Genomic DNA, 12,990 nt, shown 5'->3' with positions numbered 1-12,990 from the left:
CTCATCTATCTGACAAGATGTATCGCCCAAGTATAGCCTTCATAACCGAAGCAGCCGTAGCAGCAGCATACCGTTGCCACAAGTCATTTCTGTGACTGTCGGCGTAATCACACACGCCCTTGACAATAATACAAGGAATCTCATCCCAGACACCTGCCCCCTCCATCTCAAGAGCAATTACGCCTTGTTCGTCAGCAATCCTGTCTCGATGCTCACCAGACTTCATCACCGTGTTTCCAGAAGCTATACGCCCAATAAAAATTTCAGGCTCTTCAGGTGAGCCTCTTGCCTCCAAATCCGATCTAACCACCAGCTGTGCCTCGTCACATCCAAGTTCGGCACAAGATGTCTGGGCTGCCTTTTGGCAAAAGCCATCGGGCTGGGCATCACAGAAATTACAAGGCTGTGAGCCTCTATGCTTATGCCGATATGTTGCTATAAAAAGCATGTCCTTTGCAGTCCCAGGATACTGGTAGTTGAATCGTCGTCGCTTCCGTGCGGCTGCACTCTGGATGTCTTTCAAGTATAATAACGCCTTTTGCCGTAGTTGGTCTCTGATACGTTCGGTCTCAAAGCTTTTGACTAGGCTGCGAATGTTCTTATTTGGTCGACCAAGGCTATCATCGATGGTGTCTTTAATCACAAACGTCTTGTGATATTGGTTGCCCAGATCATACTGAACAGCGGATTTGCTGATTACGACATCACCGAGGTGGATTTCGTCTTCTCTATTCCATGGCACACCGCCGCAAATGCCAACTAGGAATGCCAGTTGTAGGTTGGAATAGCTCGACCTGAAGCTTGCTGCTGCTCCAGCCGCCGCAATGGTCCCCATATTGGGAAGAAGTACAAGCACAACGTCGTATTGTCCCATGCGGCCGGTTGTATACGTGTTTGTGTCGCCGCGCGCGCGACCGTATGACTCGTCTTCATCCCAAAATTGGTCAAAGAGTAGAGAAACCACATCATACTCGAGTGGCAGCGCGCAGATGATTGCGATTTGGAAATCTTCTCGACTATGTGGTCGACCTCTTTTCATCGCGCTACCTTCGCTTATAGCTTGAGAGTTCGAGAGATGTGCCTGATCTTGCCGACGTCGCAGTTGATTATGGGCTACAACCTGGCCGCTTGTTGCCAGATTACCATCCGGGGACATATTCCATTCATCCGTTTGAGTTGGGATGTGGTGAGGTGAGTTTATACCTTTCCAAGTGGCATTGTCACGAAAAACCGAAACTTCAATGTAGAAAGAGTCAGTCTATTTATAATTGAATATGGATATTTAATCTATGAATTCGTTGGATTCGTACCATTGTTATTGTTAATCGTATAAGTACCAGAACCAGAATTTATGTTAGTTGCATTGCCGTTATACTGATGGCCCGTTGACCTATCGTAGTTATTCTGAACGTTACTTGGCCCAGTTTTTGTAAGATCTGACTCTTGTACGGATGATTTCACTTTGGACATCTTCTCAGTGATAACCTTCAGCTCAGAAGGTTTGCTGTAGCCTGATTTCAGTGGCTTTTCGTTGAACAGTGTATCAAGGTCCTTGAGGATGCCACGCATAAGAACTTCCACCTGGTGTGACTTGGGGTCCTCCAAACCTCTCAGAACGGTGATGTAACATCCTAAGACGGTTTGATCTTTCGAACTTTTTGTCTCTTTTGCAACCTGAGTGAATACATTTTGTAATTTCTTCACTTGTAATTCAAGTCCTACAGCCAAGGGCTGAATGGACTCACTCGATGATTCGTCCCACTTGAGCTCATTGATGGCATGGTTTAGAACGTTTTGTGTTTGAGGTAGACAATCGTTTACTTTGATGAACTCAGGTGGAAGTTCCTCGAAATCTTTGATTCCATGTTCGTATTGAGGGATTATTTTGCCAACAATTGCTTCCGCAGATTTGATGAGTCCGAGGGGTTCATTCTTGGCGTTGAGAAGACTGTTCTCAGTCTCGAGATTCTTCTCAGCCTCGGGTGGATTATTACCTACTTCGGATAGATCATAGTCAATGTCCATCTGAGTACCCATGTTGATGGCTGGCAACAACCGACGAGGCAAATATCGGGAATGATACTAGTTGACAACAGTCAGCTTCACATCCATACATCTAGCCATTCGTGGATGCTAGTACCTCTCAGCCAATAGTCTTTATAGATGGTCATATGAAACAAGATCTCTAGCCCCTCATATCTCTGCTATCCGGCTGATTCTTGGTGAACATATACTCTTTGTTCACTATCCACGATAGCTAGTCAAACAAACAGCAAACTTTAAGGGGAAGACGAACATGCGGCGAGCGGGCGAATGGAGCGTTATTTAATAGTAAACGAGCGGGGAAAGGCAAAACACACTTGGGGAGAGCGGGGTTTCATAGACGAGGCTCGCGTACGACGTTATGTCAGCGGGAGGCTTTTGAAGGGGGTGTTTATTGGACATTCGAGGATTAGCGTCCTGCATCTTCAGTTTCGGTGATTGATACGGACGAATGAATGGCCAGCCTGGCCACAATGGCTCACATCCAAGGACTGTGTATATGTACTCATTCATTTACATGAGACCCCCTGGCCTGCAATGGTGGTCACATGCAACTACATGTATACTTACTTGTATGTAGTTGGCTTTACCTTGCCAACCAGAAGCGGGACGGCCCGAGCCAGAAAAGCCTCCAGACTATATATAGGTGAATGGTCCAAGTAGTGCTGGCAAAGCAAACAGTATAGACAGTAGGCACCTACCTACCTACCCACATTTACCTAGGCAGTTGGATACGAAGTAATGCATCCTTGATAATGCCCCACGGAAACGATGCATCTATTCAATTGTGTTAGTTAGTCCCAGTACACATATGCAGGTACCTGTAGCCTTGAAGGCAACAGTGGGACATTTCCATGAGCTGAGGTCGAAGCAACCTGGAAGGCAGACGGAGCGCTAATCTGCTAATGACTCCACTCCCGCCGCAACGCTCAGTCTATATAGGATAACTAGGATTCAAGATGGTCTAATAACCAAGCACTCATATGCCAACATGGTTATTCTTTCAAGCAAACCTGGCATACTTGATCAATACAAGTCATGGCTTGTCTAGAGTAGTCGCCACTCATCTACAACTCCAACTCCCCATTCGTATCCTCTCTCTTTCCCACAATGTCCTCCAGCTCCGTCTTGGGCTGGATATAAGGAACAATCGTCTTGCGCACCATTGTCGCCTGCTCAAAAGCATACGCAATCTCAACGAGTATCTCCTCACTAAACCGCGCGCCCGTGAATCCCAGCCCAAACGGCTGGTTCGGGCCCTTGATGTTCAAAGTCCCAAACTTGTTCTTCTCCAGAGGCGTGTCGTCGGGCGTCCGTCCTACAGGGACTGAAATGACCGGGTTGCCTAGAGGAGCCGCAAGCTTGCTCAGATATTCCGTGGGCAGGACGATAGCATCGAGCGAGTACTTGTCCACCGCGCCGGCAATTCCCCGAGGGCCGGCGAGCTCTGCCTGGGCCTTGTAGTTTGCCCACCACGCTGGCGAGGTATTATCGTAGCCTCTGCGGATGCCCCTGTCCCAAGACGCGGTGTTTTTCTCGGGGTACCCTTCGCGAGCATCGTTTTGGATGAATTCGCGTAGCTGAATCATGGTAGTGATGTTGTTGGGGTTCGTTTTGAGCTGCGAAAAGTACCGAGGTATGTCGACCATCAGGTCTGGGCCCGTGACAAAGGGGCTATATTTGCTGTTCAGCAAGTCCACCGCGCCAGGCAGGACGATGTCGTCTGCAATTTCAGCGCCCTGAGCCCGCAAGACGTCCAGCGCAGAATCGAATATCTCAAGCATATAATCACTGGGTTTGTCCGACCACAGTTGCAACATGTGCCGAGGGACGCCAATCCGCCTCCCACGCAGGCCGTTGCCCTTGCAAGCGGCCACATAGTCCGGCACTCGATCTCCAAACGGCGACGCAGACGTGTAATTGTCGTGCTCGTCGGGTCCGGCAATGGCCGCCAGCAAATAAGCGGCATCCTTGACGGTTCGCGCCATTGGCCCAACGCTGTCCTGGTGCTCCGAGATGGGAACGACGAGATACCGCGACGTCAGCCCCGTGGTGGGTTTGATTCCGACCAAGTTATGCTTGCTCGACGGATCTGCAATCGAACCAGAGGTGTCAGTCCCCAGTGCCGCCCAGGCCAGGCCAGTCGAGGCCGCGACGCCGCTGCCAGACGAAGAGCCGTCGGGGTCCATGTCGCGATAATAGGCGCCGATACACTGCCCGCCATACGCCGACCAGCCCTGCGTGATCTCGCCACGAGCACCGGACCACTGCGAGAGATTGGCCTTGCCGAGCACAATGGCGCCAGCCTCGCGGAGCTTGCGGGCAACGGTGCTGTCCTCTGGGATCTCGGCGCCGAGAAGCGCGAACGACCCAGCCGTGTTGTTCATCTTGTCGGCCGTGCCAATGTTGTCCTTAACCACGACTGGGATGCCATGGAGCGGGCCGATGAGGTTTCCAGAACTTCTCAGCGAGTCGTGATGTGCGGCGATGGAAACAGCATCCGGGTTGATCTCGTTGACGGCGTGTAGTCGCGAGTTGACTTGGCCGATTCGGGCGGTGTAGGCCCGGATCAAGTCCACGCTGGTGAAATGCCCGGCATTGAGGCCCGACTGCAGCTCATCAAGCGTCGCGTCGAGCAAAGAAGGGAGTTGAACGCGGCCACTTGCCGGGGCACATTGGCAGAGGGGAAGAGAGCAGGCTATTACTATGAAAGCTTGGAGGAGGTGTCTGGCAGTCATTGTTAAGCAGAGGCCTTGTTCGTGTTCAAGTGCAGGCTCTTGTGGTCATGGAGTTGTCACCATTGATCCAGAGACGAGCCTCATATTGTGGGGGTCCTAAAGTCGTTTCCTGCTAGTAGTAGCTGGTTGTACCGACGGCAATTGTACCCGTGATGGGAGCATCTTACGTACGGACCTACATGCTTTCCCGGGTAGCTCGAGACCCAGCCAGCGTCTGTTCTACATACGTGCACACATCGTGAAAATACACAATACACCTTGTCTTCTAATTTGCAAATTTTGAGACCCCCCTGTACGAGAGAGCCGTGTCGCGCTAAAGAGCATGCTTGAGCAGCCAGAGCCCCGTGTGATTTTAACAATAGTATCAGAGCAATCCAAAATGTCAAGCGGTGAAGCTTTTGCGAGACTAGCGGTGCATCGCGATTATATTGATTCTAGCAAACCTTGAAAGGGCGACTCCAGGGGTGTCTAATCCGCAATGACTACTTTCAAATCCCAAACCGAAAAAGTCCTCACCGGTCCGGTGGAAAAACTCAAGAGACACCTGGGAAACACTAGCATCTTCAGCCATGGATAAATCAGCTTCATTCGAGGCGCACAAGCTATATATGCCATCTCAATCCCTTGGGTGATGGCACTCTACATAGCCCGAACCCAGCGGAATATCCAACATTATAGTTATTTCTCTATTCCGTAGATTCCCCAAGTTCCTTAAATCAATGTTCTTCATCATCTCCTCACCTTCAGAACTCACCCAAGGCTGTCCCTGCTGAATTGTAAACTGCCTCACCTCGTTGAATTGCTCTCTGGAAGGGCCGACGAACGCGTTGAGGTCGAACTTGGCATTATAGGGGTCTGATGAGCTTCGTGAGACAAGCACCGCTGTATTGAATTCCAGAGATGTATCCGCCTCTCGAATATTATTTTCCTCTAGAACCCATGTAACACCGTATGGGCGGCCAGTTTGATGGTGCACCTCTACCGTTGAATGCACCTGGTCAAAGCCTGGCCTGACTAATTCGCCCTCAGTTCTTGCAGCCATGGATAAGCCGGCTGTAGAATGGATTAATGCAGCATCTTCATTGATTTCGTTGGTTTGCTTTTGACGAGTTTCCGGCCTACCCATTCTGTCCATAGGACCAAATGGTGCCCAGGCCTCAACGGTTGGCTGTTTCCAGTGCTCGGAATCAAATGCTTCGAATTGTAAGGAAATCCGCATGGAGTCGAATCTTTCGTGTAAGCCGCGGGAGGAGAGCGTAAATTTAAGAACCACCAGGGTCATCTGTCGGCCTGGCTGGCCTCCCAAGTCGTCCTGCTTACAGCTTTCGTATCCATTTACCCAAAGAAGACCGTCTACATTCACACTAAACTCAGACACCACCCTATCGTTTGCAGAACTGCCACCTTCTTTTCCTGTAAACGACTTGGATTGACATTGACCCGAGCCAAGAGATGCTTCAAGAGTCTCAAGATCCTCAAAGCCGAAAACAAGATGACCTATAGCGCTTGGCTGGTCAATATTTGACTCGATTTGTGGACTTGCAGGTCTAGTTGGCGCTTCCTCCGGTCCCATCATCTCCGAGCTTGGCCTCAACTCCGTAATCCATGTATCCAAATGGTGCAAACGGTCCTCGGGAGGGGCAGAGCTTTGGTTAACGATGGAAAGCGAAGCGGCAAATAATGACCTTTGTCTATGGGGTGCTCGCATCGACTCCCTCGCTCTGTTACCAGTTGCTCCCTCCCCCCCCGAAGCCAAGACCGGCAAGCTCCGTATGTAGCGCAACATGGCGTTCGTCGGCAGCGCTCGAATCGGCAACTTTGTCACTAGCAATGGCCTCGTTGTCTCCAATGTCTTCACGCCAAGGCAGTGCTAGCAGCGACATGGATTTGAAATGGCTGGCCATGTGCTGCAGCAAGGCGGCAGGTTCAGGCAATGTTTCAAAGCAAACAAAACACCATTGCGGTAGGACTGCCCGCCGGCGTACATGCTGACTCAGGTCATTGGCTGACATTGGGTCACAGTCCGGATGATAAATCTTGAGATGGCTCTTGAATTCAGCCAAGGTGTTGAATGTAAAAGACTCTTTATTTGCGGCATTGCTGTAGTCGTCTTTTGGGTGCAAGGCGCACTGCCAACTTTGGTAGTGGGGTTGGCTGAGATGTGACTTCCAGGCCCCGAAAGAAGAGTATGTCTTCCCTGGAGCAGTGCAGTTTGTAAACAGACAAACGTATGGCTGCAAGTCTTCAACGAGATGTTGCTCCCATTGCTTTTCCTTCTGATGCGTCGAGAACGTCTTGGCCGGCAAAACAAGACAGCAGTAAGGGCATGCTTTCTCTCTTTCATTTCTGCCTAACCTAGGCGGCTGCGGTACATCAAACGGGCCGTCACCTCCGAAGCCAGCAGCGGCAGTTGTTGGAACAGACGAACAGGTTGCCAAGGACTTCAATGGTGGCTTGAATTTCGCCTTGGCAAACCTTGAAGCAACCGTCTCATCCTGGGTATGGTTGGAAGCTGCATATGGTATGTTAGATGAACGATTCGACTCATGGTCGATGAGCAGCCTAGTGCGGAAGTCTTTATCCTTGAGATGTACAGTGGTTTGGGAATAATATTGCAGCGTTGCCTTTTGACCTGAAGACCTGAGCGAACATTCCCTTTTGTCATTCTTTCCGAGACGGGTTTGATGGGCTCGGAAATATTCCAATTGCCGCCTGCGAGTTGATACAGCCGATACGCAGCGTTCAAGAAGGGCTTGTCGATAATTATTTCGTTTTTTGCCAAGGTCTTCAACACCGCTGGAGCGATATTGAAGCCATCTATGCGTCAAGACTTTGCGGATAAATTCCTCAAGTCCAGCTCCAACGTCAAAACAAATGCTCCCAATAACAGTTTCAGAGTTGGAGCCGTCTACTTTTTGCCCCTGTCGTATGACATACTCTGCGTCAAAACTGAAGAGTTTGGGAACTTTTGTTAGGTTATCTCTGTTGCTCGCTCGCCGAATGGCAAGAGAGAGCTGATGTAGCACAGTAATCTTGCTCTCGACGAGTGTAAACGCCGCTTTTCTCGCATCGTTATTCGGTGTACGTTTCCGCAACAGACTCGTTGCAAAAGCTGAGACTTGTGATTGTGGAGTGTCAAAAAATGTGTCAAACTCTTCCTTGGACAGTTCTGAAGAGCCTTTCAAAACTGAATAAATACGTATTAATGCACGTTCCGGTAAGATACTGGGCTAGCATACTTATCAAAAGGTGTTTGCAGACTGTGTCGAGATTCCCTCGAACCACCGCTTTGACGGGCGGATCTGTGCGGAGCCGATAATCAAGAGATGCGTGCTGAGAAGCAAAGACTCCGATGTTAGAGGCCCACAAGTTCAAACGGGCCAGCTGTGTTGCTGCCAATTTCTGGGGCTCTTCAGCTGCGATTCCTCAGCAGCATAGAAGGAGCTGGCGTGCTCTTGCAGCCGTGTCTGCGATAGAACCCTCCTCAGGCGTCGGCATAATTGGCTGTATGAGCATTGTGGCATGAACCGGCTTGACTCTCTGCGAGAGTCTAAAACCATCGGTATGAATGTGGGCCAAGAAGAGAGGGCGTGGACAGTCCGTTGAACCGCCGGGGGATTTGAGCATCTGTAGGATGCAGTCTGCCATATGATGATGTTGCGTCTTACAAAGTACGTGTTCAATAAGAGCAATCACGTGGCACACCTATCTACATGTACCGTCTGATATCAAGCCCGTCTGTTCCTTTTGAGCATTTGCTCCTCCTTGTGTTACACCAGAATAAATCACCAAGTTGACCAAGCTCCATACTCACGTTATACATGTACCTGCATCCTCCCATCAACAAGAAAGCGGGCCACCATATCGCGCGCACAAATAAGAATAGTCGGTGTTTCTTTTGAATAAAATATCCAGAATTTTGAGTTATATACCTATTCGTAAGTATGAGTGCCGCATGTTTCGGCATGTCCTTCACATGCTGTTGCTCTGCATAGCCAAACAGTGTTCCAGCGGCTAGGCTTGGGCTAGGGTTCTTCAGGCATAAACAAATATCCCGTACTGTGATGCACTGCGCAGTCATCGGGACTAGAGCGTTGGAAGGGTCATTCAATGTTTGTTACAAAGGGAAATGCCTCGATCGGCAATATATATATGTGCAAAGGCTCCCTTAGGTTCGGCTGTCCAACTCCATGTATCTGTCGTCTCATGTACACAAATGAGTCAACAGTGGCGCCAGATGTAAATTAGAGATACCTGCCTTCATCAATTATAATTCCGACGTTACAAAACATTTGGAGGCTCCTAAGAGCCAAAGATTCCCCATCAAGGCTGTGCTGTGTCGCATTAAACATGACTTGTCGCATTAAAAATGACTTGATACAGAAATCATTTCATATGTGAAAGGCAAACCCATGGCCTCTCTTAACCAGAGACATGCGAAAGGATATTCACTATTATATGAATCTGTGTCTGCTTTCCAGGCCCAAAGAAGCACCAGGGCGCGAGGGAAACACATGACTCCCCGAGACCAATCTGCACGCATGTCTCACACAATACCCTTTCCATACCCAACCGCGTCCGTAGCCGAGGCCTGAGGTGTACCAAGTCGTCAGGTTGCTGGGAAGCGTCGATGGAGTCCACAACGCCGAGTATGATGGCGGCTATAGCAGCGGCTATTGCAGTCGCAAACGAACTCCCGCTTCGGTAAATCACTTCATCAGTATCTACACCTACCTGACACGATGGGACACCTTGGCCCAGGGTGCAGATCCAGCGACCAATCTCAGGACTAAGATTAAAGCCAGAGGGTGGGCTCCTGCCATCCGATGAACTGATCCGAATCACGTCGCCCGTCTCATGCAGGGAGGCAGGCCAGGAGAGGCCTGTGTCCCCATACTCGTTACCTGAGGCTGCAAAAATGATGATGCCGCTCTCTCGTGCCTTGCGGATAGCGTCGTTGATTGGCTTGAGTACGTCATCATACCTAGGAAAACAAAACGGAAGAGCGAGGATGTCGACGTCATCTTGGCCCCTAGGATTGCTTCTTTGGGAGAAATGAGTGATTGCCTAGTGTAAAGCTGGGATTAGCGAAACAGCGTTTGGCGCGGAGCTTTTTTGCCTCGTGTTGTTTATACGCACTTCAGCCATCCGTTGGACATCAGCATCCTGTATGGATCTTGAATCGGCGATTTTGCAAATGCGCAGATCAGCATGCCTGGTTAGCTCCAAGAGCAAATATGCCACATGAGTTCCGTGGCCGTCATTGTCGTGGTGGTTGGCCTCCGGGGGCCAGCAGCGAACTCTGTCAGGTGTTTGCGAGATGTAACTATTATCAAGATCAATGCCCGTATCTAGCACGCCAATCCTGATTCTCTCATCTGGTAATCTTGCTCTTCCTGGTAGTTCGTGTTTAATTGTTTCAAAATGGCGGAACCATTCTTTCGCCTTTTGTATCCTACACAGGTCACTTGTCAGTTCATGATGGTGGCATCAACTTGATGTGCGAATATAAGGATCTTTATGTGTAAAACTTACTCTTCCTGGTCAACAGAATCGGTGGCATCGAAAAGTCTCCCTTTGCTACCTTCAGCCACAAGAGAGTCCGACTCTGATGAGCGGGACTGTGCCCGCGACAATCGGTGGGGTGACTGTTCCCCCCGAAAGAGCGATGATTTTGGGGCTTGCGCTCTAATAAACCTGTGAGAATAACTCTACTCATGAGTACAGAGACATTTACTTGTAAACTTGAATCCCGGCGAGCGTCCCCAAATGACTGGTTGGATTGTCGCTGGGTCCGAGCGAAGTGATCTAGGATGGGGTCTGGCCTGTCTATATCCTGAGCCGCTTTATCTTTCCATTCTTTCCATTCTCTCCATTCTCTCCATTCTTCTCCTTCTTTCGGTTCTTCCGGAACAATAGATTGGTCCCACTTGTGAGCCAAATCCTCATCTTCTGTCGCGCCACTGACTCCATCCGAGCCGTCCTCGAAAGCCAGGCTTGTTTCCTGCCGAAGCATATCAAGGCCACTCGGGTACGATGCTGTGGAATCTTCGCCTCTCAGTCGCCTGTCACTTCCATCATCAACCTCAGACTGTTTGTCTTCACTGGGCTCAACCCCATGGAGAGTAGGAATTGACTTCAAGGCGAGGTCCTTGATGTGGACTGCAATGTGCTCGTATAGAGATCGACGGATCTTGTCGGGGTCGCTGCTCGCGATTACCGGCTCTAGAGTTTTGGGAACGCACTCGCATATGGGGCAGCAGTACTCCTCGTCGCGGACGAGGATCTTTTTCTTCCTCCGGGAGAGCGTGTCGAGCTGCAAATCGGTTGGGGGATCCCGATCCGTATGGTTCGCCGGGTCCTTCAAGTGTCGCACGAAGCTCTCGTGGTCATTAAACTGTACAGCCTCATGGCCGACGTCGCAGTACCAGGTGGTCATGTGTATGTTGCGGTGCCACTCGTCCGAGTGCAACGTTACCATGTGGCTCATCCAGTCCTTCATATGGACGAAGAACAATATGGGAGAGGTACAATCCTCAGAAAGGCAGACGTAGGGCTCTGTGTCCTCGTCCACGTGGTTCCTGCCCTGCAAGTATCAGTCAGTATATGCTATATAAAAGGCCACAGCGACGAGAATTATCCCGAAGAGAGAAACAGAAACAAAACTAAACAAAGCAAGGGTCCGTTAGAAAGAAGGGCAATACCCACTGCCAGTATTTTGGGTCATTCTTCAGCCGATTAGTCGTGAGCGGCCGAGCGCAGTACGGACACTTGCAGTTGATATCGCCGTCTGCAAATTTGGGCTTATCGGGATATATAGCCGAAGATAGACGGATAGAAGATCCCGTGCTGATGGTGGAGAGGGCCGGGCCTTGCCTGAGGTGATGACGAGCGACTTCACTATCCAACTGACTCCTCGTGTCGCCAGATGCCAGCGGAGCTTTGAATGGCACGGTTGGCTTCTGTTTGGGGAGATTCTCCTCCGGAATAAGTTGCTGCGGCCTCCCAACAGGCCCTTGGATGGGCTTGGTTGATTGTTTGAACTCTTCTGGATTGCGTCTAGTGCCGAGCTTCTCATCATGCCGCATTCTCTGGAAGAATTTGCTGCGGCGTATAGCTAGAGACGCACCGAGTTGCTCACACAGAGAGCGCCTAGCATCTCTGAAGTAGTATCGGACGACCAGACAAACCTGCTCTTGGAAATAGCTGTCATCATCTCGGTGGAAATGAGACGAGAGGCTATACTCTTGACTGCGTACCGAAGACCTGCGGATGGCAGCTGCCATAAAGTGGAGCTCGTCGAGGGCCTCCTCGATCGCATCCCTGGCTTCGTCTTCCAAATCATCATCGTCACTATCGCTGCTGCTCGAGGCCGTAGGCTTGGCACTTTCGCCCTTGAGGACTAAAACAGTCATCGTCAGCGCATTCAATTTCTTCAAACTGACACAGATTCGAAACGTAGACTTGCGAAATTCGATATTCCTGACGAGCATTTGGAGCAAATTAGTAATCATCTTCTTGATATCACGGTGAGTGTGCAGGCGCGTATCAAGAGATCTGCTGGGGTCGGCAGCGAGAGCGCCAGTGTTGTCAATCCAGATATTAAAGCTCCGTTTCATTTCATCAGGGCTGGGTCTCGAGCTGCTGATTTGGTCTTCAAGAGTCGTCTTCCCGTCTTTGTATTTACGTTTTTCATCTCCGATGTCGTTCTTGTCATGCTCAAGCTTGGATCGCTTGGCTAGTAACTCAAAGAGTACTGTGCAATCAATAACAATATCGTAAATATCGCTATTGCGACCCGGTCTCTTTTCAGCCGGCGTGGCCATGGTCGGAATTTGCCGTGATCACTGAGCTCTCAAAACACCAATCCCGCGTGAGGTATTTATCAGTATATAGATACTTGCCAGGTAAACACCTAATACGAGGCTTAAAAGGAAAAAAAGTGGATGGGAAAAGAAAAAGCGAAATGAACAACCAGCAAGGAAATCCTTCAAGCCCAACCCTTTCAACTAGAATGAGTACATGTACGTGTAGCAAACAGAAAGCAGACCCAAGGCCAATGTAGGCGTGCAGTCGGACAATCCTCTGTTGCTTATTGGATCCAGATATCGCATTACGGAGTTATAAGAATAACAGTTGCGCCAGTGTAACCCCAGATAAAGCACAAGAAATATATGCATGTACTTACCGAGGAGAGAAGTAATGAAGC

The 12,990-nt window shown here is 49.8% G+C and overlaps 5 protein-coding genes across 5 annotated transcripts; all 5 read right to left on the bottom strand.

Annotated features, from left to right (window-relative positions):
- Position 1: 1 nt before the first annotated feature.
- On the bottom strand, positions 2-1,039 carry TrAtP1_002481 (uncharacterized protein; the record flags this gene model as incomplete). The annotated part of the gene is made up of 1 exon (XM_066111484.1): positions 2-1,039. The coding sequence occupies one exon, from the start codon at positions 1,037-1,039 to the stop codon at positions 2-4; it is 1,038 nt and encodes a 345-aa protein (XP_065967560.1).
- A 205-nt stretch (positions 1,040-1,244) lies between these two features.
- On the bottom strand, positions 1,245-2,330 carry TrAtP1_002480 (uncharacterized protein). The gene is made up of 2 exons (XM_014085357.2): positions 2,141-2,330; positions 1,245-2,082 (listed from the first exon to the last, which is right to left on the bottom strand). The coding sequence occupies exon 2, from the start codon at positions 2,035-2,037 to the stop codon at positions 1,288-1,290; it is 750 nt and encodes a 249-aa protein (XP_013940832.2). The 5' UTR covers positions 2,038-2,082; positions 2,141-2,330; the 3' UTR covers positions 1,245-1,287.
- Positions 2,331-2,686: 356 nt separating this feature from the next.
- Positions 2,687-4,874, bottom strand: TrAtP1_002479 (uncharacterized protein). Its single transcript, XM_014085358.2, has one exon. It carries the CDS (start codon positions 4,779-4,781, stop codon positions 3,111-3,113), a length of 1,671 nt encoding a protein of 556 aa, XP_013940833.1. The 5' UTR covers positions 4,782-4,874; the 3' UTR covers positions 2,687-3,110.
- Positions 4,875-5,397: 523 nt separating this feature from the next.
- On the bottom strand, positions 5,398-6,567 carry TrAtP1_002478 (uncharacterized protein; the record flags this gene model as incomplete). Its single annotated transcript, XM_066111483.1, has 1 exon — positions 5,398-6,567. The coding sequence occupies one exon, from the start codon at positions 6,565-6,567 to the stop codon at positions 5,398-5,400; it is 1,170 nt and encodes a 389-aa protein (XP_065967559.1).
- A 2,489-nt stretch (positions 6,568-9,056) lies between these two features.
- TrAtP1_002477 (uncharacterized protein) lies at positions 9,057-12,607 on the bottom strand (the record flags this gene model as incomplete). The annotated part of the gene is made up of 7 exons (XM_066111482.1): positions 9,057-9,848; positions 9,921-10,236; positions 10,317-10,469; positions 10,519-10,589; positions 10,696-11,238; positions 11,313-11,367; positions 11,490-12,607. 7 exons carry the CDS (start codon positions 12,605-12,607, stop codon positions 9,204-9,206), a joined length of 2,901 nt encoding a protein of 966 aa, XP_065967558.1. The 3' UTR covers positions 9,057-9,203.
- Between the last annotated feature and the right edge of the window lie 383 nt (positions 12,608-12,990).

The sequence above is a fragment of the Trichoderma atroviride genome, chromosome 1 (assembly GCF_020647795.1).
Source record: "Trichoderma atroviride chromosome 1, complete sequence".
Classification (NCBI taxonomy): Eukaryota; Fungi; Ascomycota; class Sordariomycetes; order Hypocreales; family Hypocreaceae; genus Trichoderma; species Trichoderma atroviride.
This window is presented reverse-complemented; position numbering and strand designations above follow the sequence as displayed.

What these genes read in the sequence shown, in the direction of transcription:
- TrAtP1_002480 (XM_014085357.2), bottom strand. Translation starts at nt 2,037, where the DNA reads ATGGGTACTCAGATGGACATTGACTATGATCTATCCGAAGTAGGTAAT.
- TrAtP1_002479 (XM_014085358.2), bottom strand. Translation starts at nt 4,781, where the DNA reads ATGACTGCCAGACACCTCCTCCAAGCTTTCATAGTAATAGCCTGCTCT.